The sequence below is a fragment of the Myodes glareolus genome, chromosome 1 (genome assembly GCF_982192425.1).
Source record: "Myodes glareolus chromosome 1, mMyoGla1.1, whole genome shotgun sequence".
NCBI classification, from domain to species: domain Eukaryota; kingdom Metazoa; phylum Chordata; class Mammalia; order Rodentia; family Cricetidae; genus Myodes; species Myodes glareolus.
In genome coordinates, this window is record NC_142026.1 from 97,652,542 (window position 1) to 97,680,223 (window position 27,682).

General features: G+C 41.3%; 1 protein-coding gene and 1 long non-coding RNA gene across 7 annotated transcripts in view; one reads left to right on the forward strand and one right to left on the reverse strand.

Moving 5' to 3' along the window:
- The window catches only part of Slc35f1 (solute carrier family 35 member F1), a 422,660-nt gene that overhangs the window by 383,702 nt on the left and 11,276 nt on the right, over positions 1–27,682 (forward strand). Inside the window, exons 5-7 of the mRNA XM_048425316.3 lie at positions 92–248; positions 2,185–2,237; positions 9,783–9,937. Coding sequence (XP_048281273.1) covers positions 92–248; positions 2,185–2,237; positions 9,783–9,937 — 365 coding nt within the window. The remainder of the gene's footprint in view (positions 1–91; positions 249–2,184; positions 2,238–9,782; positions 9,938–27,682) is intronic.
- Positions 1–27,682, reverse strand: part of LOC125394461 (uncharacterized) — a 78,690-nt gene that overhangs the window by 9,059 nt on the left and 41,949 nt on the right. For 2 of the 6 annotated variants that reach the window (XR_007230229.3, XR_015002087.2), the window contains 2 exons: positions 23,892–23,975; positions 23,245–23,309 (listed from right to left, as the gene is read on the reverse strand). This is a non-coding gene — a long non-coding RNA (uncharacterized LOC125394461). Of the gene's footprint in view, positions 1–14; positions 219–23,244; positions 23,310–23,891; positions 23,976–27,682 lie in introns of all 6 variants that reach the window. The other 4 variants (XR_015002093.2, XR_015002094.2, XR_015739020.1 and 1 more) reach the window with 3 other exon arrangements.

Here is a 27,682-nt window from a genome sequence, read left to right on the forward strand (position 1 = left end):
AGAAGAAAACATACAAGAGAAACTCAACTTTCTGGCGCCAGATTCTTGTGAAGATTTTTCTGAGACTCCATCTGCTTTCTTTGTTTCCTAGGAGAAAATAAGCTGGTAGGGGACCTCCTGGTCTTGGGAGGAGCCACGCTGTACGGCATCTCTAACGTCTGGGAAGAATCCATCATCCGAACCCTGAGCCGAGTGGAGTTCCTGGGAATGATTGGTCTCTTTGGTGCATTTTTCAGTGGCATTCAATTGTGAGTAAAAACAACAGAACGCATGAACGAGTGAGTTTTATTTTTACAGTTTTTGCCTTCAGAGTGTAAAACCCAAGGCAGAAAAACAATCATCAATCTCCTGCACACAGATTTTATTCAGTCTACAAACTATATCCTTACTATTTCCAAACTAAGTAAGTGTATTATAAATTATTATAAAACATTTAACAGATTTTGAAGATAATTTTGAAAAACGAGAAGTACACATTCTAGCAGGGAGTGAGGTGTAATTCGTAGAGACGCTACAAGCAAAGCCCAAATGTCATGTCTGATGCACATCAAAGGAGATAGGTTTTGTTTATTAGTGACAGCTGCTAGGATATGTCTACTTTAAAACTACCGCTTGATGTGAGACATGGCTCAGCAGGTAAAAGCAATGGCATCTCTTCCAGAAGACACAGGTTTGATTCTCAGCATCCATTTGAAGGCTCACAACTGTCAGTAACTCCAGTCTCAGTGTATATGATGCCCTCTTCTGGTCTCCTGAGATACCAGGCATGTATGTGGTGCAGAGCCATACATGTTGGCAAAACACCCATATACATAAAATAAAATGAAAACATTTAAAAACATAAAAATTGTCCTTTTATAGGCGTTTTTGTTGCCTATGAGTTTGCAAGAATTTCAAATTCATGTATGAGAATTTAGCATTCTCGTTTCCTTAAAAAGATAGGGATAGAACACTGAGGTTTACTAAATGCCAAAAAGCCAAATGCACAACTTTGTCAATAATACCAAAACTGAAGCATAAGTCACTCCTTAATGCATTATCGAGTCCCTCAGATTTTGTTGTAAATTAAGCATCATTTCCTACCAATAAAGAGCACACATTTCAATTCACATGAGGAGTAGTTTAGTTATACCAAATAAGCAACTGATATCCCATGAAATTTCATTCTACAAAGCAAAACTTTATGCAATTGTATAGGTTTATTGTCAGAAATTACTTGAGGAAAATACATTGACATTCCCTGAAATAGTGTACATATGGGTTGTTTCCAGCACATTCCTCAAAATCTCAGTGTCCTGAAATACTGCAAACTCTCCAGGGGGCACATAGAAATGGGAAAAGTGGGGATTTATTTGGGGCTTCGTTTGGAAACTGTAATGGCTTTTTAAAGCTCCCAAATTTACTGATAGATCTTTGTGAGATGAAAAAAAAAAAAGGATTATTAGGTAAACTACTGATGGCTGACATTTTATAGATGGATGGCTCATTTTATGCATTATTGTTTGTATTCTTGCATCCAAAATATATAAACAGAGAACTGCAGCTCTATTGCTTGGTTACAGTCTGTCATTGCTAATGGAGCTTTGTTAGGTGAATTAGATAAGTTGAGGTTCACTGGACCCAAACCCTTGCTCGAAGAGTGGTCGAAATGGCGCCACCCTCCCCTCCTGCTCCAGTTCAGTCCTTGGACCAGCAACACTGCTGTCACCCAAGAACTAGTCATCTGCAAAGCACCTGGCTGGCCCCTCTAAGTTCATCTGAATTGAAGGTCTAGGGAGGAGGTTTCAGAGACTGTGGTTGAACACCCTCCAGATGGTGATGGGATGCATCTAACTCCGCGAATCACTGTTCTGTTGGATGCTCAGTGGGTAAAATGATTAAGCCTCCAAGCGCAGAGTTTTCTGAGCCTTGCCATTTACTTCCCCAAAAGCTCATGAACAAAACAAAGCTAAATCCTCGAAGCCTGTTTGGTTGAGAGCAGGGTGGTTTCAACTCCCCCAGACCCTCATTGCTGCTGGTCACACCTCGCAAGACCTTTCAAGGGAGACCACCAGCGGCCTCTGCAGAGGCCAATTTAATTTTGAAGTTCAACTGGTTGCACTAATGTTTGTGTAGATATGGTAAAATGACAGACAAAAGAAACAATGTGTGTGATCATCTTGCTCATTTCCTTTGTCTCTACAGAGCCATCATGGAACACAAGGAGTTGCTAAAGGTGCCCTGGGATTGGCAAATAGGTAGGGATCTACTCATTTAAGATTATGGTTTTATTAGTAAATCTGAGAAATGCGTTTGAAAAGTTGTGTGAGAAGGGATGGATGGGGCAGACAAGGAAGGGATTTAGAACGACAGGGGACCAAAGAAAATAAAATTACCTTGCCATGTTGGGAAGCCCTTCACACAATAAGAGACTGGATTTCCTGAATCACCTGGTTCCCTGCCTGAGCTTTTGCCCGTTAACACTGTCAAGGTGTTTTATGGAAGACACAAAAGTGTGTTATTAGGTTAAAGACCAAGCAGAAAAGAAAAGCCCGAGGCAGTAGTGGCACAGAAATGAGAGCAATTTGCTCCAGCCACGAAATACAGAATCGATGTGAACATTAAAACCCAGCACTTTGGGGAAGGGGAAAACTGAACTCAGCAAAAGGCTTAAAAAGAAGCCGTGTAATGGACATTCCCGGTTTCTCTGAACCTTTTCAGAAGGGAGTACTTATACTAAAGAAATTGTTAAATAATCTCTAACCGGCCTTGGAATTACTGGACAGGCATTTGACTGCTCCATAGACATCCAGGGCATCTTAGCTTCTGCCTCTTTCTAAACTCATTTTCTTCTAAAACTAAATTTAGGGTAAGGTTTTCAGATCTATGGTGATACTCTAATGGATAACCATTCTGCAAGCCCTAGTAAGAAATGCCCTTCAGTTCACTCATACAGTCTGTCTTGAAGCAACAGATACCAGCAGTGAGCATGGCTTGAGTTTAGGCCAGAGGTTCTTAACCTTTGTGTCAAGACCCCTTTGGGGAAGTCCCATGCCAAATATTCACATTACAATTCATAACAGTAGCAAAATTACAGTTATGAAGTAGCAACAAAATAAGTTTTTGATTGGGGTTTCAGCATGTGAAACTTTATTAAAAGGTCTTGGCGTTAGGAAGGTTGAGAATCCCTGGTTTAGGCCAGGTAGGGTAGTTCTTGAAATATGTGTGCAGTGTAAATATCAATCAGAGTTGGGGGGCATACAGGTGCTGCTCCCCACCTCCAATATAGGTGGCTTTGGTATACGTGACAGCTCCAGTATATTTCTCTTCCACTGAGAAAGACAGCAGTGACAGAGAGATCCCTGGACCACTGTATCCACCGCCAGTTCACAGGCATCCGGAACTGATTTACTACCGGTACTATGCCCCCTGGTGGCTGACCGAGTGACAGACGTTTGTATGACTTGCTAGGTTAGTTAGCTCCACGACTCCAAACAAGGGTTAGCCCTTGTGTGTTTCAGAATCCTCCACTTGTTTGTTTCTCGAGTACGGATAGGAAACGTTAGGATTAAATGAAAACCAATAGAGAGGAGGGAGGGGGAAGCAAAGCGGGCGGCTGGGAACGAAACCAGCTGCAGGGACCGGACGCGTGTGCCTCTGTGACTTTTAAAGCCAGGCCTCTTAACCGCGACTCATCCTTCACAGCGCTTCACCCGCAGTGGTCTGGGAGCATAAATTAATTCGATATTGATGGTAATGGCAGTAATCAAAAGGAATTTGTCCTCTAATTATGTAGATGTCCTGTGCATGTCCGCCGAGACTCGGTTATAATTCAGTGTTAGTTAAATGTGCCGTCACAAGGTAGTGTTAGCCTGAGCGCTCATATTGCCATTAAGATGTCAGGCCCCTGCAGCTCAAGATGATAAAGACTGTGTAAAAGGTACATATCGCGGGGCCATTAAATTAATTCCTGGTATGAAATGAAGCCAACATGGCCTCGATATAGGATCGAGTATTCGTTTTTCCCCTTTCTGAAGCACTTGCTTGCTTGAATTAGAGGTTTCATACCACAGTCGCCTTTATTCCTGTTGGCTTACTCTGATGGGCTACAGGACAGGGTCTGGTTGCCTAGCTTAGCTGTAAGCATCCGGCACTCAGGAAACCAATGATCTCTAAATGAGCAGGTGGGTGAATGGCAGCGGAAAAGACGGGTCTCTGTTGTAATCATCAGAACCAAAGGGAAAGAGAGACAAGAGCAGAGGTTTTAGACAATGTTGCACTGCCTTCTGAGTAACTGAGGAATGGCAAAGCAGCCACTGAAGTTCATGGACCAAAAGATCTGAGAGACACTGAGGGAGATCAGCATCCTGTCATATTTCCCCCGCACACTTCAGGAGGTCAGCCAAGAGGGAATCAAGAGCCTTACCCTTCATGGCTGTGTCCTGGAGAAAGGCACATATTGCTCTGATTAAGAGAACAGAATCCTAGGATGGCTGGAATGCGGTTTATAGGTAGGGCCTTGCCTGGTGGATGGGGACACAGAATCCAAGACTATCCTCATTTATAGTGAAGTCTCCCCCTCTATCTACAGCTCTTATATACCTCACAGAATCTCTGGAGGCAACTCCTATGTTATCAATGCAGAGAAAAAAATTTTTTACTATGGTGTAAGCAGAAAGATAAGTGATTTTTATTTTCTGGATATGAAGATTATTTTTAATGGATTATTGTTTTTATACAGTGTATGGACTAATTTCAAGATAGAGCGATTAAAAGCAAGACGATAATGGCTATCATTGTTTTTATTCCTTTGTTTTACTCTACTGAGCAGAAAGATTGCTTATCTAATCAGTAAACTCGAGTAAAACACAGGACTTAATGCAGTCAAACTGTCCTCCCCCAGAGCAGGAGCGTTAGGCTCACAGCCAGAAATCTGGTACACAACTTAAATATTCCCTTTATCTCATGTGCCGTTTTGTATTCATGAGCATATGAGCAAATGCAAACTGCTACGAAATCAGATGTGGAAGAAAGGATGCTCTGGAGGTCAAGAGAAATAGGTTTGCTTCCATGAAGGTACCTTTTCCCTTCTGATGTGACAGTTGAGGGACTGGTTCGCTACCCCACCTGGCAATGGAATCATGTATTCACAGAGCAGGGAACTTCCGAAGGTTCCTTCAGCAAGCATTGAGGATGCTGTGGGAGATGGCTCAGTAGGCAGAGTGATGGCTGAAAACTATGAGAACCTAAAGTCAGATCCCCAGAACGCAGGGGAAAAGCCAGTCATGGTGGAGTGTGACTGTAATCTCAACACTGGGGAGACAGAGACAAGAAGATCCTGGGGCCTTACTGCTCATATAGCCCACTTAAACTGGGGAGCTCTGAGTTTCTCAAGACTTCCTGTCTCAAAAAATCAATTGGAAAGTGATTGAGAAGACACTTGATATTAATCTTTGATCTACACACATGCACACACACACACACACACACACAGAGAGAGAGAGAGAGACAGAGACAGAGAGAGAGAGAGAGAGAGAGAGAGAGAGAGAGAGAGAATTGTACACCGAGGCACACAACAGAATGTACGTACAAGACTGAAATTTATACCTGCATTTCTGAGATGACTTGACCAAGTTTTTAGTGTCCTGTGATAGAACAAATTTGCTTTGCCTTATTGTCTTAGCGATCCACGTAGCCCAATGCTCTTGATATGTTTGACTTAATACATATATTCCGAGAAATCATTATCTTGCTTTTATTAATAAAAATGTCTTGCCTAGTCTATGCAAAGGGAAGACAGAGGACCAGTAGGACCTCAAAGGAAAAAGAGATGGAGATAGAATACCTGTAGCACAAACAGACAAACACTATGGACACATATGTATACACATATGCAAAATGAAATAGTAATATGTCCATAGGATATCCCTTCTCCCTTTATCTTCAGAATAACACATCAAAGGACATCAGTGGCATGTACCCAGAACTCATACTGCCCATGAAAGCTGAGGGAGAGGCCCTTGGCCTGTGTCTTACACCTCCTGTTCTGCACATACAAATAATCCTTCCCAGGCTGGACAGGTTTGGTCGGTGAGAGGAAGTAGAGGAAGATGAGATGAAGAAAGAAGAAAGAAAGTGGTGTTTTTCCTTATTCTATACTCTTTGTGGTCAGGTCTCCAGATACAGCTGAATCCGTTGTGATCTTCCTCTGCGGTTCTCCACTAGGTAGTACAACTTCTGCCTTTGTCTCTCTACATTATGGGGTATAATTTATAGCTATCGCTACTCTTTAGTTGCCTCTCCATCCCAGCTTCCCTGTCACCCATTCAAAGGTGTCTGTAGCAGGTATTCCCTTAAATTACCTCTGCTCAATCCAGTTTGGGCTGGGTTTCTTCAGCAACATAATCAATACATCTATTTCCCATCTACAATAGCGACAACAACTCAATTGCATTGCTTTTTAGGTTAGCTAATGCGTACGCCACCCATGACTCGTAGTAAAGACCCCATAGGGATTAGCCAGTAATGTCATCTTCAGTGTCTCCACCTTAAGTCTCTTCAAGTGCATGAAGACAAAAGACACCAAGCTCTAAACTTAGTGAGAAAAACGCCTTTCAAATAAGAAATGGTTATATACATGTTCTGTCTATAAGTGTACTTGCTGCAATCATTATGTATTTGTTAGCCAAAAATAGTTCACTTGTTTGATCTTGTATATTGATTGGAAACTCTCCTTGGATGGCAAATTGAGTCTTGAGATGAACTGCTGATGTCCATTAACTACCAAATGTCTGCCTCAGAAGAGGAGATGGGAAAGATGTGGCAGTCCTTCATTCCTCCTCTAATTATGTGTTCATCTGACTGGCTGTGCTTGACTCACAAAAGAGGGGATCCACACACAAAAGCCCTTGCTGGCTTAGCAGAAACAGTCAGCTATGATGGTGTGATTTACCCACACTTGACTTCAACAACTTTACAAAACCCACATAGAATGTTTAAACGGGGACCATCCTAAGTTGGCCAAGATTCCTAGGGGGAGGGTTTATTATATAGCTGTGCTCCTACTCTACTTCGGTCAGCAAATGTGGGTTTGAAAGTCCCGCCTCTTCTCTGAGCCTGCCATGACACATCCAGCACTTGGCTAGACAGATCCACATGAATGATGAGTAATTACCTAAACCAACACATTCAAGAGTTGTCTCACTTCCATTGCAAACCTATCCTCTCATTGCTCTTCATCTCAGTAAATGGCACCACAATTCACCCCTTTGCAACAGTACAGAGTCAATCATTTCCCTGATGCTCTTCTTCCCCCCCCCCCTCTTTCTTTGCCTTCAAACCATCAACAGTTGGCTCAGTATTCACAGACCCAGCTACTTCCCTTTTGTTCCTCAAGTGAGCCACAGGCCTTTGCTGCTGGACACAGATGCCATCTTCTTGCTGCTGTCTTCTCATGCTGTCCCATTCCGTTCCTCCTCCAAAGTGCAGCCAAAGTCATCTTTTAAAACTGCAGATCAGATTGTGCTGCATCACTGGTGCAAGCCGCTCAGGAGATTCCTATTGCAATTAGAAATCTCTTTCTAAGACACACAGGGTTCTGCATGGCTTACAGCCTCTCTAATTTCTCTACCTCATTGTTATTATTCAGTCCTTCTGGCCTCTGGAACACCCTAGAATAAACCATAACATTACCCTCCCTGAGAATCTTTTCAGGTAGACATTTCTGTCTCCTTTAATGTCCTCCTACTTCTCACATTCAAAGTAAAAGCCACCTTGGCAGAGCAGACTTAGCTGAGACAAGCCCTGGCCAATCTTTTCATTCTATAACTTTGAGGAGCTCTAAGCTTCTTGTCTGTTCCCCATTTTGACGGATTCCTAGCCCAAAGCAGAGGGTCCATATCATGCTAGATTCGCAGTGAAGAGTTAGGGGAAAAAGAGAGTGGATACAAAGCATCAGAGCCCACAACATACTGGCCATGTATGTTTTACCAGGTAATAAGATGGAGGGCCAGAATTCTAGAACTTATTAGCACAGTCAACCTATAAGCTAAATCAATGATACCCAAGACACACAGATAGGGATGGAGGGAGGGAGGGATGGAAAGCCTCTGGTGTGTCTGGATTATCATCTACCCAAATTTGATTATCTTCAGTAGAATAATTTAAGGATAGAACTTGTTCCTAGTCTATTAATAGCAGATTCTTAAGGAATACTGAATTAATTCTCAGTCTTTTTATGTATTAGTCACAGGTTGTTCAGTATTTGTTGTATTTTTTATAGGTTGGTTAAAAGGAAAATAATCTATAAATAACTTGAGACTCAAGTGAAAGGAAATGGACTATTTTATGGAATTAAGTTTTCTGATGCCAAGTCACACACCACCTACTAGCACTTTGGCATAAAGTATACATGTAATGAGGTCTCCTTGCTTACTGAACCCAGAAGTAGGGATCTTATTCCTCTTGGTGTGGAGGGTATGTCCACCACACTAGAGGGGGCTGTTGTACTGTTTGCTTAATGGTCACAATGATTTTTATATGTGTCTGATGTAGTATGTAGCTTTCTTTAAACTTTGGATCAGAAAGCGAGAGTAAGCTCTGTGCCCTTTAGGATCTTTCCTAGGAGCCAAACAATGGAAGAATCGCCAGTCTTAATCAGAGGAACTGGACATCTGATTGTGACCAAGTTCCCCTGAATTCCAAGGATTCAAAGGAAGCAGTGTTCACATTCTATACCAGCCACCTTGAATCCAAGATTTCATTGGAAAAGTTACTTATAACTCTCAGAGAACCATAGAATAGGATCATGTCTTATTCTTTCAGAGAACAGGCAGAGAAATGAGCATGATTTTGTGTATCTGTATCACCTCGATGTCTGGAAAATGATGGAGCCTGCAGTTACCTATAGAACCCTGATATATACAATTGAAACTTATATTTACAGAATTCATATTAACAATGGTGTGTCTAGAGTCCACGGTAGCCTGGAAGAGCTGGCAGAGGGTAACACTGAATTCCTTTGGAGGTGGAGATGAGCAGAATTCATTCATTTTAAAGAAATTAACAGATTTCCTATGTTCAAAAACAATCCCATTGTCTGCCCAAAGCCATAGTTTAAGTCTTCAGCTTGGTAGTCCAAGTTCAGGTCTCTAAAGTCAGTAACTGGAGTTTACTATTGAGAGCAGTACATAGCATATTTCATTCCTGTTTTGCAAATAAAACCTAAAAGGTTAAAAATGTTTTGAAATACATGAACAGGGCATGAGAGATGTCTCAGCAGCTAAAGTAACTTTGTTGTTTCTGCAGAGGACCTAAGTTTGGTTCTCTCCACCCATGCTGGGGAGACTCACAATGGGCTTCAACTCTAGCTTTAGGGAGTCTTATGCTTTATTCTGACCTTCTCAGGCAGGTACTGTGTGTGTGTGTGTGTGTGTGTGTGCGCACACACACACACACACACACACACACTTGGACGAGGTGGGAGTAGTCTTAAAATTGCCTCTAGCTGTAGTGAATTGGAGTAGATGTTGGAAGCCCTTGCATATTGCCACCAAAATGCTTTTCTGGAAACAGCATGGTTTCAGCTACATGCAAAGAACATGAATTTTCCAAGCACAAATTTTAAGGTCCCATTTTGTGTTTTATCTATATATCAGCCTATATTAAACACCACACAGTGTAGTGAAAGCAAAAAAGCTACCTATAGTGAGTCATGGATGATGTACCCCACCCCTTATCCTCCAAGCCCGGATGCTAAAGGTGCCCTGCAGAGGCCATGACACTGTCTTTTCTTTGCTCCCCAGGACTTCTCTATGTTGGTTTTAGTGCCTGCATGTTTGGTCTCTACAGCTTTATGCCAGTTGTCATAAAGAAAACAAGCGCCGCCTCCGTCAACCTTTCTCTGCTCACAGCAGATCTGTACAGCCTGTTCTGTGGACTCTTTCTCTTCCACTACAAGGTAAGATAATCTCTTTGTGACAATGACAGTTATAGGGATATCAAGTGATGTAGGACATGGCCTGGGATTTGGTGTGTTGGGTTCTGATTTCATGTGGTGAGTGGGAATTCACCTCTGGGTGGAGATCTCACAATTGGGATAGGCTTATTTCAACTAAAAATGAAGGCAACATTCTATCCTGAGAGACCAGTGACTGGGGGCAATAAGACAACAAAAGGGAAGCAACAGCTCGTTAATAATGAGGGAACAACTCAACATGGAAGCTATGCTTTCCAACCTGAGATTATAATGTTGATATTTTATATTCATTTCCCAAGCTGCAGCTACAAAATAGATTTTGCTGAAGACTTTGGTAGTTTATCTTCTCTTTGGAGAAGTGGCATAATCCCCACAGTTCTCTAAGTGGCAGATATTCTTTAGCAAACATGAATGGAAAAGGCCGTTGTGTTTCCTCAAAAAAGTATCGTAACTAAAATATTGGAGTTTGGTAGAAAAAAAAAGATTTGTGTCAAGCATTTCAGTCAAGATATCAACCTTGAAAAAAAGAAGAAATCTCTGCCCCTCCCAAAGATGGCTGTCTCTTCAAAGGCAAGACTGTATTGGTCACATTTCTGTTGTCTTAAAAGAACCTGACAAAAAGTAACTTTTGGGAAATAAAAGGTTTGTTTTGGCTCACAGTTCAAAGGGAATCCAGTCCATTCATGTGGTGGCAGGCGTGGCAGTAGGAGCATGAGGCTGGCCTGCCATTCAGGAAGCACAACGATCTCATTCCATCGCACACAAAAGGCACAGAGAGAAACAGAAAATGGGGCCAGTGTAGCAAACCCTCAAAACCCATCCCAGTAATATACTTCCTCCAACAAGGTGTCACATCCTCGTGGTGCCATAAAGCACCAACTGGGGACCTAGTCTTAAAATACATATGCCTCTGGGGGACAGTTCTCATTCAAAGCACAGCAAAGACCCTACACACATCTTCACAGAAGCAGGCATGGCCAATTGAGAATTACATGCCAGCATCCACTGCTATTTCTCTAACACCACACTTGCTGCATCCATTAATAATCAGTTAGAACTGGCATGTGTGAAGAGGTCCACTTTGTATTCATTCATTAATCCCATAAGAAAAGGATTGATGGGGATTTGACACAGTATGACCAAGAGTAGAATGGCCAATCACATAAATCCAAAGCAGGACATGGGAAAGAAGAAAAGGCAGCAAATGAAGCCCCTAGACCCTGCCAGTCAAGTGCATCAGAGGGTATCACAAGTACAGAGGGTGTAGGGTCATGTGAGCAGACAAAGCTCCTTCAACCATGTGATGCTGAACTTGGCTTGGCGGGGGCGGGGTTCTTAGAGAAATGATAAACTAGGAAGTGCAGGTTCTGGAGACAAGAGGCAAAGCTGAAGTGAATAATGAATTAGTGTAGAAACAGGCTGAAGTCAAAACAGAAAGGGGAACACAGGCCAGTCCAATTGATGAGAGGGCTCGAAACATCCAGAAGACTATGCAATCAAGTAGTCTCCTATATGCTATGGTTTTCCCCAAATGTAAGCAACAAATTCAAGTTGTATTTATTTAAAGAATATGAGGTGGGGTTTGAAAGAAAACGGCCTCCAAAGGGAGTGGCGCTATTAGGAGGTGTGGCCTTGCTGAAAGAAGTACATCACTGTAAGGGTGGGCTTCTATGATAAAGCTACACCCAGTGTAACTATTCACTTCTTATTTCCTGCGAGTCAAGATGTAGAATTCTCAGCTACTTCCCCAGCACTATGTCTGAGTGCATGACACCCACATCTCACCGCAATAATGGACTGAACCTCTGAAACTGTAAGCCACCCCAGTTGAATGTTTTCCTTTATAAGAGTTGTCGTGGGCACAGTGTCTTTTCACAGCATAGAACAAGATGCTTCAGTACACATATTTTGTGAAAGTCTTACCACAATCAAGCTAATTACACAACCATTCTCTCTCTCTCTCTCTCTCTCTCTCTCTCTCTCTCTCTCTCTCATTAAGACTCTGTCTTCTTCAGATTTCAAGCAAGCATTACCATTAGCTATAGTCACCTCGCTGGGCGCTAGTGTGCAGTCTACTCATTTTCTAACTGGAAGCTTTCCTACTTTGACTAACATCTCCTTAGTTTTGTGTAAGCCCCTACTTTGCATGGAGTTTTCTGCCCAGTATAGTGTCAAACTGACAGCTGAAAGAAGCTTCCCAAGGCTGGGCCATGTTTGTTGTTTTAACTCATTTTATTCAAATCCTGCAATTTCTGTGTCCTGAGCTCACACAAGTCCTCATAGGGGTAAAATCATCTTCCACTCAGGTTGTCCCTGACACAGTGCTGGGAGGGCCAGGCTCCCTCAAAACCTCAATTATTTTCTAGAGTCTTGGAGACCCCTTGGCCATGGTCTTATCACTATGGCAGAGTTACCATCTTTCTCCCCTAAAGTTAAGTATCCTGATCTGGTCCACTCCATAGCATGAACTCAGTTTATATCAGTTGACCTTGTAATTGTTACTCTAATTATTAGTTAGCAACTTCATTGGCTCCTAAACCAGAAGAATCTTATCATCTCTTTAGGAAGGATGGCTAAAGTCATTGCTATGAGTGAGGGCCAGGGTCATGTTTTAGACAGTCCAGAACCAATCCAGCTACCTACATCTCTCAGCATGATGTTTTTGAAAGAATAAAATGAAGATCCATCAGCTACCCACCAAAGCCTCAGAATCAGAATCTGGGGACATGTTTAGGAGGCTTTACCTAAATAGCCAGCTGCCCCATGAGTCCAGTGCTTTCTGAATTTGAGCAACTTAAATTCAAAGTAAAACGCTAGTAAATTTTATAAATTTGAAAAAAGTCGTGGTTAATAAAGTATTAATTTATAAGTTCTATGGAGATATTGGAAGAAAAAGCTGATTATATTTTTATACATCTATTTTAGAAAAATATGTCTTTAAGTCTCTAGTTTATTTTTATTCCATCTGTCTGTCTGTCTCTGTGTGCCTCTCTGTTTATCTACCTAGAAATATGCTGCTGTGTACCCCAGACTGACCACGAAGTTACCATGTAGTTGAAGGTAACTTTAAACTTCTGACCCTCCTGTGTCTACCTCCCACGTGCTGAGATTACATGTGTGTGCCACCACCGCAGGTGCCAGGTATCGAACCCAAGCCTTCATGCATGCAAGGCAAGCAAGCACCGTACCAGTGGAGCCAGAGTCCAAGACCTTCTTGTACATCTTGTATTATTTCTGTTTTCATTATTGAAGGATAATAGTTCCTGGCATGCTCTGGATACGAGACCCTTATCAGGTAGTTGGCTTGTAAATGTCTCTCCCTTTTGGTGGTTGTCGCTTGTTTGCTTTTTTCCCCATGGCGTCTGAAGAACAAAAGTTTTCTAAATATACTTTTGATGACATCAAATGTGTCTATTGTTAAAGAGGTTTATTTAATTGTGGAAGAAATCAAGGAATCCCACTATTGGGCTGAGCTGCTGAGTCTTCTCGGAATGCTTTCTATGTTTCTATGGGTTTCTTCCCCGAAGCTCCTCCTAGTAGCTTCAAATTGCTTTCTTCTTTCTGCTCTAGAGGAATAGTTGACAGCCACAACTAAGAAAGTGAGGTTCAGGTGAGGATGTTGTAACTATGAAGAGTAGGTGCAAGCCGGTCATTCTCAACTATGGCTTCATGTGAAGAGTCTTCAGGACCCTGGTGTACACTCTCCAGTCTCCCTGATCCCGGAATTCTATGCACTGAATGTGTGAAAACCTGGCTGGCAGTGCCTTCTACTATTCGCCTGTTGTTAAACCCCTGGTTCAAACGTACAAGCAAACAGCTAGGATCAAGTGGCGCCAATAAAAAAATTACTGCTAACCAGTCACTCTCTCAGGAAGTCATCATCCCGAATGCGGAACTGACTGTCATAGGAATCAGTTCACATCACTGCAGGAGACAGGACAAGGATATGGGCGCAGGAATGTAGAGGGCCTCCTGCTTCAGTGCTGGGAACTAGAGCAGTGGCCGGGATCTCTGTAGGTCTTGCTGCTGCCTGTAGTTCGAGTTTCTCCTCTCCCTTCGCTTCACTGTGATGTGTTTATGCCTCCTTCTGGTGTGGTTCTGGGCGTCTGTAAGTTGAGCGAAAAGGCGACTTTCTCACAGATGTTGCTTATCCACCCAGAATTAAATGACTAAATGAGGCTCTCCTGCCCATTATTCGCTCTTTCTTACTCTGTACTCCCAGGGGGGAGAGATCCATTCTTTCTCCCTCCCTTTAGCCCACAGCAGCATCTCTGTCTTAGTGCTGACTGGACAATACAGCCTTCATCCTGGAAAGCAAGCGTCTTGATTCTAAATGAGACTATCTTGATGGAATGGGGCTCATGCAATCTCCACGTTTATGACTTTGGAAAGTGGCTCTGCGCATCTGTTCTTTATTTTCTGACAGCGATATTGAATCCAGAATAGTCAATCTGCAGTGACCTATGGAAAGGCTGAGAAAAGAGCCTTACTTAGCTTCAGGGCCCCCTAAAACCAAATCCAAGGAGAGACTGGCATAGAAACTTTTCAGTTTGATAGTCTTGGCTTTTCGAGGTCAGAGTGTCATCTTACAGACTTTGTATGTTTCGTGTAAAGATTAGATTTACAAATGGGGACTTGCTGCTTTGATAACTTCCCACAACCCCGGTGGCTGACCAGGGGCTTAACATCTGGTTTGGGAAGCCAGATCACTCAGTTACAGTCACATTTTGGTGACTCTGCTGTTTCTGAGAGGCTTTGGGGGAGAACCCCACTTCCTATCCAGCTTCTAAAGACTTCCTGTATCTCCCTTGTCTTCTGGCTCCTTCCTCCACCTTCCAAGACAGGGTATAGTATCTTCAAAACTGATTAGTCCTGCTTTCCAATATATTAGGAATCATTGGATTATAGTAAGCTTACCCAATAACCCACGACAATCTCCTCGTCACCAAATCCTTAATTTAATGACATCTGCAGAGCCCTTTTTGACAGGTTAAGTAACATGTTATTCAAAGATCTCATCATTGAGGAGCACAATGTCCTGGCTACACAAGGGAACTATTAATAGTCACAGGAGATAACCAGAATGCCCTGGCTGCAGGTCAGGTCAGCTGGGGTGTGATGATGCCCTGTCCAGAAACCATGTCTGGATAATGAAGGCACACATTCCACCTCAGATACCTGTACTCTGGTGGTAAAATTTCTCAAAAGCATCCCAGTGTCCTGATAATACGTGGTTTTAATAATGAAATCAGTAATTCATGTGGGGAGAAGATAAAGTGGAGTTCAAGAACTCCTTTCGTGTCCTCTGTGTGCAAAAGGAATTGAATAGTTGAACGTTAGGATGTGGCCAAAGTCAGAGGAATTTGAATGTAAAGTGTGGTTTGCATTTACTCTTTAAATTCTTGGGGGTGGATATTTATTGTCTCTAAATTTCAAGAGGATGAGATTCGCCATATGTAGTTTTCAGAAGAGTAAGTTGGAAAAAATTGCTGCTCAGCAGTGACCAGAGATCATAGGCTTTGAAGATTAAATGTATAACCCAGGTTTAGCAATTCCTATCTCATTCTATTGTCTTTTACTACTGATTTTAAAATTGTATAACTAGATGCAGCTCTTAAAATTTTGTTATGAGTTCTTACTAACTTATCTCATGTTTTAAAAGCCAAATGTAGCCTCTCACTCATAAAACTATTAGCTAGGTGGTAGTGGCATGAGCCTTCAATCCCAGCATTCCAGAGACAGACACAGGGGATCTCTATGAGTTTGAGACTAACATGGACTACAGAGCTAGTTCCAGAACAGCCAGAGCCACACAAAGAAACCCTGTCTTCAAAAACCAAAACCAACAACAAAAGAGTAGACATATTACAACAGACATTTCAACTGTGCTTTTTGCATCTTTTCTTTCTTGCAGTAGATTTTTATGAGTAAACCAGAAACACAAACAGCATTTGAAGGTTGCTAAAATAAAACGACACGCTATTGTGTGTGGAAAATTCTTCAGCAAAATAGTGGCCAACATTGAATGCGGGGGATATCTCTTTCTGTCTGGCATATAAACAAGGGACTAACCTCCACATATTTGCTGTAACCATTTCAAGGCTTTTCACAGTGCCACAGAACTGCTGTAATAATTAACATTTAGAGGCATTTCCACCAGCTCATGTGTCTGTCCACACAGAGCATCAGGAAGCTACACACACTCTACTTGAAGAGCAGTATCTTACGATCATAAGGTTTCTATAAAACTTTATTCTTGCATCAAATGCTTTTACCATCCAAATATTCACTAAACATGTATCCAAATATCCACTAAAATGTATCCAAGAAAGTGACTTCAGCTGTTCTGTGTAAAGTGATGAATGTCCATGCCACAGAATTTCATTTGTTTTCATTAGGAACCATGCAGAATATTTTTGTCTAAACCTTGTATGAGATGACTTATCCTATGATCTCCAGGAGTTGTAAAGAAATCAGAAAAGAGTCTCAGTAACCACTTATGCTAACACCCCAGGTTAAACCCCTCAAGGTCAGAACCGGAGCTCTGTGATGCCCTGACCCTCTCTTCTGCCTCTAGTGGCACAGCCCACATCACCTTCCCCTTCTGTTTTACTGTCATCGTAAGAGATTTGGCACGCGAACTTTAATAATGCGGGTATGATTCACTTTAATGATATATTATCTTGTGTTAAATTTAAAACAACTTCATCCCATAAATATTTATCCTGGGTCTGCTATGTGCAGTTGTTGCTTTATGATTTGCCATCTTATTTACAAACGAAGTTGACAGAAACACTTAAAATCCCCAGGCAGATGGATGCAAAAGATGAGATTCCAAACCCCAGAAACTCAAATTGGCCAGCAATTTCAAATGTCTTTGGCATCTAAGCTCCCATGCCAGATAGTTTGCAGTAATGGGACCCTTTCATTAAGAGTGGAATCTTTCATTAGACGTAGGTCAAAATCCTGAGCTGTGTCATCTCTGTGGCAATGAGCAATTTCAGTAATGTGCCTGTTCTTTAGAACTCAGGGCACACAGCCTCTTCCCATGACAACTGGTAAACATCAGGGCAGTTCTTCACTATATATATGTAAATAACCTCTCTTATATGCATTCCATTCTATTTCATTTTGTAAAGAAAAAAAGGGAGAAGGAGGGAGAGTAAAAAGTAGTGGATTTTAAGTTCATTGTGTTCAAACATAAATTGAGAACATGAGATTTAAAAGTTAATATGTAGCTTTTAATGACTATCTTAGGTACATTATGGCCGTGTCAGGTGTGTAGAGAATTGAAGAAATTCATTAATTCATTTCCCAGGCCAAAAGCGTTTCACATTAATCACCACGTAGAATGATCAAGCATTTTAACTTGACTTCCCTGTGCCCGCTAGGCCTCAGCTTATTGTGTTCTGAGACTTCTTCCTTCTGCGATGAGTTGGGGTGAGTGCTGTTGACTTTAAGCACTGGGTTTCACTGTTTCCATACAGGCACTCAGGTGCCCAGGTTTCATTTATTGTCCTCCACCCTCTAGGGCAAGAATCAAAAGTGACTTGTACATCACACACTTGCTCTTATAAAGAAAGTTCTACCAAGTCACAGATGTGGCCTCTTCATACACGAACCATGTTGCTTTGTGTGCAATGGTCATGTTGATTTTATTTCCTAGGTAGGGACTGGAAAATGGCTCAGAAGTCAAGAGCACTAACTGATCTTCCAGAGGATCCAGAATTTAATCCCCAGAATGCACAAGGCAGCTCATAACTGTCTGTGACTCCAGTCCCAAGGGATCCAATGCCTTCTTCTGGCTTCTGGGGACATTGCATGCATGTGGTGCAAAAACATGTTTGCAGGCAAAACACCCAAACATACAAAGTAATAAGATAAAATAAAAATATTTACTAAGTATAAGAAGTTTATTGATATCTGAACTAGGCCTTCAGTAGGTGTCTTCGTAAGACATACTGGTGACCTGTAAGTCAGAGAATACCAAGTGTCTTTAACCTCCTCCCCATTCAATTGGTCAGAACTCAGTCACATAGCCACAGCAAAGTTGAAAATGTAGTCAAGCCATTTATGTAAGAGGAAAAGAAAATAGGTTTAGTTTTAAAAAAATCCATCTCCTATCACATTAAAAATTTCCATTTGCCAAATATTCTGGAAGGAATAGAAAAGTTGGGGACAAATTGTAAAGGATTCCCAGAATGACAGAGAGAGGTCAAAGTTCCTTCTACTTAAGTCTGTTATAAACTCCATGTCACAAAGACATTTGAAACTTGCAGCACAATAACAAGCTGTGAGGGAAAATGGCCAGGTTAGAGGTACTATAGATTGACTCAAAAGAGTCAGTCTTGTGTTTGCATTAGGTACAGCAGAGAATAAACAGCCCTAGTTGTCTCCTAGAAGATGCAGGGGGTGGGTTCATCATCACAGTGCATGTCTGGCCCTATCCCTTTTACTGAGATGCGTGGCTTTCACAGCAAACCTGGAAAGATTTATCCCCCATGGCCTAGAATATTAGTGAGCCAAGTTCACAGAAACCATAGTATCTTTTATACTAAGATAACAAAGACTGGCTCCAACAGAAAGTCTAAAACAAAGCTATGAAATATGGCCTGCCCCATTTTTAGAGGATAACCCCTTTGTCTCTTGAGCTGCCATCCCAATTTCCCACAGAGCCCAGCAAATGGAAGCCTCTGAGACCACATGCTGTCCCAAGAAACAGAGAAAGGTGCTGAAGTGTTTCCCTTCCTGAGGATGCTTCTTCACGTCCCCTGAGTTTGCATAATTGCTACTCCATCAAGTCCCTCCACGTTGGAGAGACCTGCAAGTACCAAGTGAGCCAGCACCTCCTTCCCTGGGTACTTTCCATAGTGAGTCCTAGGTTTGCAACAGTGATGTCTCATGCTGGAATCTTCTAGATTTCCATTGACTACTGCTTGTCCAGGTATATGGTATTCAGTTATATTACTGTCCTTGTTCAGTTGCTTTCAATTTTTTTTTTTGATTGACTTTTCACTGAAGCATGGATGAATTATATGGTCCTGCTTCCTTCTGAACTCTTTACTCAGAAGCAACTTTGTCGGAATACTTATACACAGCCTTTCCCATGTAGATGTGCAAGCAAGCATATATCTATGTCCATTTGCATACATCTGCAAGGCTGTCCACCAAAACATGAACAGAGTGTAAGCTCAGCCAGAATGGCAAACACAAGCCTGAGCCTAGTAGTAAGTTCCAGCTCCACGACCTACCAGGAAGCTCCTATTTTCCACAGTGGATCCATCTGGCATTCTAATGATGCCCAAAGGCTGCTCTTCACAATGTTTTGAAGATTCATAAATAAGATCAATACGTCTACAAAACCAACTTATTAAAGCTATCAAAATACTGCTTTTATTTATCTGTTTGTTTATAGGCCGAATCTCTCTATACACATACATACACATATGTATGTAAACATATATATACACACACATTGGTTTGAAGATAGCCAAAATATTTTGAAATGTGATAGTATAGTAATATATTAACCACAAGATCTAGAAGAGACCCAGTAATGGTTGTAATTTCAAAGCAGTGATGAGAAGAAGCGATATTTGAGGAGATCTGTGATATGAACATATCACCATTATACTGGTAAAACATCTCAAATACTGTTGAGGATGATGTAACACATGACTTTCATTAATGTTTTCGTAAATGCTAAATGTCAGTTTAGTCAGTGAAGGTCAAAGTTTCCCATCCAGATCACAGACTTCTCTGCATTAGAGCAAAGACCTCTGGGTAAGAGTCTCTATGGTGACAGGTGTTTGCAAGCCCAGTATTTGGGAAGCAGGAGGAAGAGGAGAGTGCAGGGGTTGAGAGCAGTGCGGTTACATGGGGGTAATTCTGTTTCAAAATGCAGAAGCAAAGAGAAAACTTTGTGATTTGGTGCTGTTATAACAGCGTTGAGCAGATGTCATTTCTCTTAGTGTTCACTTACACATTGGAAAAATGGGCTGTTGATAGTACTCATTTTATAGGATAGTTTGGGGAGTAAATGAAATGGTACATGCCTTTAGCATCAGGACCCAAGTAGTTCCCTTGAAAAATGTGTTCCTAATAACATCTCTGAAAAGTAAAAAAAGGAAAAAGAAAGAAAGAAAGAAAAATGCATAAAATGTTACATTTTTATGTGAAGACCTCTTTTCTAAGCTAATTGGAATTATTTTCACTCCATTTTCAAATACACAGAGTGTCTGGCCTGTATTGGAGCTCTTGGTGGCATCTAAGGATGAACTAGGATGACTCCAGCTCAGTCAATTATGAGTTTTATTTTATATAAAGGATTGAAGGAGAACCAATGTGAGCCAGCCACCCCGAACTAAGATGGGAAGGAAAAAACATTAAAGTCATATCTTACACTAAATAATGAACTGTTGGTGAAAGCAGAAAAAGGAGAGACTGGGAGAACATTCCAAGCTGGTGTCATACTTCTGGTGCAACCCAGGAGCTGCAATATCAGGCAATAATCATATGCACACACTAGCTTGTCCAGAAAAGGAGAACATTATTCACACTGGTTAATTTGACAATAAATGTCCTTTCTACATTACATGTCTCTTATGATACTTTGTCATTCCCATCTCTTCAAAAATGAAAGAGAGAGGTAGGGGGATCAGACAGATGGTTATGTATATATTGGTTCATGGATGTTAAATTTAGAAGATACTTACAGACTGTTGGAGAAAAAAAATCTAATACTAGTAGTAGAAGAAAACAAAATTCCACTTGAAATTTCGTCTAAAATATTAACTAATTCTATTTTTATAATTGTTCCAAAGTTGAATTTTAAATGTAATATTTGGTGTTTCACATTATGGCAGTACTCCAGAGATTTCAAAAATTATACAGTGCTATGTAATTCAGTAGATATGACATATAAGATTCCATTGAAATAATCCAAACTTCTGCACCCAGAACTGATGCCCAGACCATGCACATATCTATATTCTAAATTTTAAAATAGATATTGAGGATTGTTTAGTAGGTAGCATCTATATATCAGGAAACAAACTGCTATTTAGAAATAAAATTTCTATTAAAACCATATTATAATTTGTTCCTTAACAACCCCAGATCAAATTTTCTCTACTCATAAATTACTTTATTCTTCTATCCTTCTTGCTATTACCAAACACAGGAAAGAGGAGGAATAAAGAATCGCAGTATAACTAGAGGAAGCTACTTTGTCAAGAGCTCTGTTCCTTCAGCCATCATCATTGCCCTAATTCATCGCTCATTTCTTTAAGTTGAGAAAGAATGGCTTTCGTGCTCATCAATAATTCATACAGATGTTAAATGAAAGCTGAGTCCTCCTGTGCTTCAACAGCAGCGTGTATGTGCCTACAAACTTAAGCATGGAGAATAAAGAAAAATGACTTTGTAGTACAGTCCACTAAGCAGCTAATGTCGAGAAGATGTGTAAGAACAGACTTCAGCCAAGGGTCGAGGTCCACAGGCACCAAGTTATATGTCTTTGCTAAACCTTGCAGTGCACCCCATTCCCTCAGCATCAGGATGGTTATGGTAAACTGTGCTTCTCTGAAGGACTTTCCTTCCCCAACTAAATGAGATGTATGCAAAAAGTATTTTAGAAAAAGTTGATTGCAGTTTTGTTTGATAAGGTTTGCATGCCTAACCTTGAAACCTTTGTTGTACTCTTCTGAATGCCATTTTCCTAGGACATTTTCAGTCTACTGGAAAGAGATGAATTCAATAATGAAAGAACCTTATGGGGAAATTATTGGTAGGAATTATACCCTGAATAACACATAGCTTAGATTAGCAATATATAGCAATATAGAAGACAAATATAAATTCTCAATGATTAAAGAGATAACATATAGGAGGAGATATATGTGTGTGTGTGTGTGTGTGTGTGTGTGAGAGAGAGAGAGAGAGAGAGAGAGAGAGAGAGAGAGAGAGAGAGAGAGAAATACACTGTGCAAAATGCTCTAAAGAATCATACTTGGTCTACATAGGTAGCTTCATCAGTAATGTTCTTACTTTTTAAGCATGAAGATCTGAGTTTAATCCAAAGAACCTATGTCACAGAGGCCAGAAGTGCTGACATACCCTTGTAATCTTAGCACTGGGAGGCAGAGACAGGGAGAGACAGAACTCATTGGCCTGCCAGCCTAGCCTACTTGATGAGTGAAAGACCCTGTCCCAAATAGATAGATAGATAGATAGATAGATAGATAGATAGATAGATAGATAGATAGATAGATGATAGATAGATAGTTGATTGATAGATAGATAGATAGATAGATAGATAGATAGATAGATAGATAGATAGATAGATGGGAAAAGCTCCTAAATAATGTCACCTAAAGTTTTCCTCTGGCTCCCAGTGGCCTACAGTGTGACTGTAGGCACGTGTGTGTGTGTGTGTACGCGCGTGCATGTGTGCACACATGCGCATGCACATTCTCAAAGACACAGAATCATATTTCCTATAAATAGTCTTCTTTGCTGAGATTCAGTATTAACTTGTCTCATTTTCATCTCCCACATTTCATCTGCCTTCCTCTAAGATGGATTTTCTTCTTCTCCTACCACCGTGAGTCCCAAACACACCCCTCATCTAGACCATATACCCTCCTCCCAGTTCAACCTTCCTGTAGTTCATCTTCCACCAACAGCCAGAGTGATCCCTTTCAATCACCAATTAGATGATGCTTTTCTGCTAAGCACCTGGTGATCCTTCTTTCCCATTGCATTTGGAGTAAAATATGAATACTCCGGTGAGCCACTCTGCCCATCACCATATCCAAGCATTGTGTTTATTGTGTTCAGCTGTGTTTTTGAACAGATGGGTAAGGAGGAAGCATTCAGGGTAATAGTTAACACTCAGTAATTGAGTGAGTGACTAATTACCAACCCTCCTCATTTCATACAGTCACTGGACTAGAGCACCACAAATATGGTGGTATGAAGCCACAGAAATGTATTCTCTCACAGTTTGGATGCCAGGAGTCTAAATTGAATTTCACTGACCAAAGCTCAGGTTTAAGGGAGCTATGCACTGTCCTACGTTTCTGCTTGAGAATCTGTTCCTCTCCAGCTTCTGTGCCTGCGTTGTTCCTTTGTAGGTCATCATCTTTAGCCTCTGCATGACTCAAACTATCATTCCAGAAGGTTCTGAGTCACTGGCCTCGATAGGATTTCTGTAGTTTTTTCATTGTCTTTAATCACAGGATTAAAGAGGCATCCGCAGTGATCTGAATCCCAGAACCCCTCCTTACCTCCCTGTCCAGGTTCCTCTCAGCAATCAGGATTAATCTCCGAGCCAGACAACTTCCTTCTTTTCCTGTTGACACAAAAGCAGGAGGAGTCCAAAGTGGCCATGTGACAATCTCAGTTTCTAGTTCAATGTAATCATTGTTCTACTTCCTGGGCAGAACTTGCTTCTCCTAGAACTAAATCTTTTTTTAATTGATTTAACTGATCTATATGTTTTCTCTGCTCCCCTCCCTTCCTCTCCCCTCCTTTTCCACCCTCTCCCATGGTCCCCATGCTCCTAATTTACTCAGGAGATCTTGTCTCTGTCTACATCCCATGAAGATTAGATCTATGTATGTCTCTCTTAGGGTACTTATTGTTGTCTCAATTCTCTGGGACTGTGAATTGTAGACTGGTTTGTTCTTGCTTTATGTCTAAAAGCCAATTAAGAGTGATTACATATGGTAGTCTTTCTGGGTCTGGGTTACCTCACTCAATATGATGCTTTCTAGATTCATCCATTTGCCTGCAAATTTCAAGATGTCTTTTTTTATTATTATTCCTTGTAGTTCTCCACTGTGTAAATGTACCACATTGTCCTTATCCATTCTTCAGCTGAGGAACATTTAGAGTGCTTCTCCTGGAACTAAATCTTATGTCTGTGTATCACCTGGTCCAATAGTGAGTAGTGGTCCTTCTGTGTCCATCCCTTGATTCCACTGAAATGGGACAGTTGATCTTTGGGATGCATGACCTGCAGCATACATATGAACAAAATAGCCTTTATCAGTTTTCACATTTAGTCCCCTCCTAAATTATTCCAACCCTTGGTATATCTTTTGTTGGACTGAGGGGAAAAGATGTGTTATGATGCAAGAACTCCAGTGGTGTGACGGCCCCTGGTCCGTGCATTCTCTCACATACATGTGATCCCATTTTGACTATATCGTGATAATAAGAAGGGCTCATGGGAAAGTGATGCAAATGATCCATTGAGCCCCCTTGGTTGAAACTGAGCCTGTAATGACACGTTCTCACAGAGTAAACCCCTTGACTACTACAGTATTTTTTACTGGACTCTAGCAAATGGAAATCTTCATGAACAAGGCTTTTTATCAATTCCTCAAGCCAAGTGGAAATGTCTGTTCGTCATATAAAAGATAATGGCAGAAATCCATTTTTAGCTCTCTATTCCTGCACTCATGTGTGAAATTACCCACAGGGGAGGATATTTGCCTATAAAGGAACTTTATAGGGACTGGCTGCACAAACTCTAATACCAAATGAATTGGTTTTGCAAACCAAACAGAAGACCTCATAAACCAAATGGGAACTGTGATCCTGACAAAGACTTACTGTGGGTGACAATGTTAGGCATGGGGAGAGACTGGGAACCCGTGGTTGCTGAACTCCAACAATAAGGTTGATTCCCAGAGAATAAATCACTTTCTAAATGGTAAATCATAATAACACCTTGGTTTTCCAATGTGAATAGACAAGCCTTTTGGCATTCTAATTAACGTACTTGGTCTTTTCCTTTCTATGCTGATAACGCTAGCAGGAATTTGAGTTTTGAATTATCCAGAAAAAGAATGGTTGAAAGGCATTGGGGGACGTGTTCATTGTCTCTAGAAACAACTGATTGTGGCGCCTGTCAGACGATGGAGTACAGTGTCCTCATTTGGTATCTTCCAAGGTATTTATAAAAGAAAGACGTATTGCAACATTGAAGTAGCAAGAGTCAGTTCTTTTGTTTTTCCCACAAAATGAGAGAGAAAGGAAAGAGGGGAAGTAAGCTGAGACAGCAATGGGGTTCCATGCTTGTCTCGTACTAGATCATTTATTTTCATTTAGTAAACCCAGAAGTCCAACTTTAATATTTTGAATAGGCTGAATAATAACAAAAATAGTTGTGTTAGTTTAGTTCACAGACAAGACTAGTTCACAAACACATCAGTGTGTTTGTGTTTGTGTGTCTCTGGAGCCAGGCCTGTCTGGCTTCCTTGGCTCGACTAGCAATTGGCACAGACCAGTGTGGTAGAGGTCAAGTGCAGGCAGAGCTTTTCCTCAGAGGATCACAAGCAGGTCACAGCTTCCAGCAGGCCCAGAACTGGCCACCAGTCTCTCATGGCTCTGTACCCAGCAACTGTCCCTTGAGGCTAAATGTGTGGGCCCCTGGGTCCACTGAGAAACACATGTCAGCAGAGTAGCTCCTGTTACTGGGCCAACTTCCCCCTCAAACCCCAGGACACACAGTTGTTTGACTATTTCCCTTTAAAGTGAACACTCTTCACAGGTGTCCACCTGAAATCCTTGTGTAAAGTAGGGGCTCAACAGACAAGGACTCCCCCTGAGGTGGCCATCCCTAGAACACCATGACATCAAACTAATGAGTCACAGTTCTCACTGGCATTTTGTCTTAGTCCTTGAAGGGTCTTTATTCGACTCTGATACTTAAGACCAAATTAGCAATCATACTTTCCTTTAAAATTCTTACATTAACTTATTTTGGGGGGTGCACATGCCACAGCACGTGTCCCAAGAGCAGAGGACAACTTTCAGAAATCAGTTCTCTCTTCCACCATGTGGGTTCCAGAGATTAGACATGAGTCTTCGCAGGTAGTAGCACGCTCCTACACTGGGCCATCTCACTGCCCCCCGTCAACTTTCTTCTTCAATAAATTTATATAAATATATTGAAAACCATTTCAACCACTAGTTCTTCAAAATTAGATATGTGCACATAAAAAAGAACACAATATATTTGAACACTGGTGAAGATTTACTTCTGCCTGCCATCTTAGCCATAGAAGATGCTGCCAGAACAGGGATGTCTTTTAAAAATAATATTTGTATTTACTGTTTGAGAATTTTTCCTTGTGTACAATGTATTTTGGTCACACCAACTTCCTATATCCCTTCCTCCAGTTTCCTTTAGTCACCTCAACCCCCTCCCTCAACTTGATGTTATCTTTTTTAATTTATTTTTATATCTAATTATATATATATATTATATCTATGCCCATATTGCATAGAAAATGTATGTGATGTTATCTATTGAAGCATGGCAACCAACCATGTTCAACCAGTGGTCACATACCCAAGAAAAATTATTCTCTCTCGCCTGTGGTCATCATCTTCCAATAGCTACTCAGCAATGGGTGGAACAGAATGAGCCCCTCCCCATCTAGGCTAGTGAAAAAAATCTTTGTTTTCATGATTCATGAACCATTTTTCTTAAGAATTTCATACATGGCTATACTATGTTTATATTATTTTCAATTTTTCTCCCCCCAATTTCAATTTCTCCCATAACCGCCCCTCCCCTGCCACAGCTTCCTCTCAAATTTATGGTCTCCTCTTTTGTAATTGCCTGTTAAAATGAGCAAGTCAACGCATGAGAATAGAAGAATATCATCAGGAATCGTTGCATTGACTGTTTTTCCCCAGTCGTATTTGGTTCTACCCTAGGCCTCTGGAATATCCCACTCTGGGGTTTGGCTCTCAGCGGTGAACTTCCTCTCAGGGTAATGGGTTTGGCTGAGCCCATTGCTTGTTGGTACCCAGCACACCTTGTAAACAGGACAAATTGTAGGTTTAATCCCAATCCATCCAGTGGAAATCTAACCTGTCACCTGAGAGGCTTCATCCAGTAACTGATAGAAACAGATGCAGAGACCCACAGCAGAGATCCCCAACTTTAGGGGGATCTCAGGAGATAATGCAGAAGAGGGGAGAGAAGGATTGTAGGACACAGAACCCACTAACGTGGGCTCTGATACCTGCTTCTAAAACCCATCCCTTCTACTGGATTGTCTCATCCAGCCTTTAAAGAAAAGAAGGAGCCTAGTCTCACTGAAACTTGATACACCTTGGCTGACTGATATTCATGGAGGCCTGTTCCTACCTGAAGAGAAACAGTGGAGGAGGAGTGGATGGGGGCGGGGGTGGTAGAAGGGAATTGGGAGGAGGGGAAGGAGGGGAAACTTTGGTTGGGAGGTAGAAGCAAACAATTTAGCAGGTCAGCTTCTCTATATGGAAATGCTTATCAGCAGTTCTTGAATTCACACTGACAGCCTATAGTGCATCTCCTTGGGAATGGCCCATCTCTGGTATTTATTGTTCTTCTTACTCATGGTAGTGCTGTTTCCTGAAGCATCTGTTAAGCGAGCAGGTTCCCAAGTGTTACCCTCTTAGATGTTAAAAATATGGGGATGTGAGTATCCTTTTAAAAGAGTGAGCTGGGCAGTCACTAGAAAGCATTTCATTATTGCTCTTACTTATCCACCATACAGGTAAAGGTATCAAAAGGGATATCTAAGATTAATAAATATCACTGATTTCATTTTTGCACAGTCTTTTCACATGGTTCCATAGGCATGCTTCCTCAGACAGCATGCTCAGATCAACCGGAACTCCAAAAGGGCAGCCTGCCATTTGAACTTTAACATTATCCTTGAG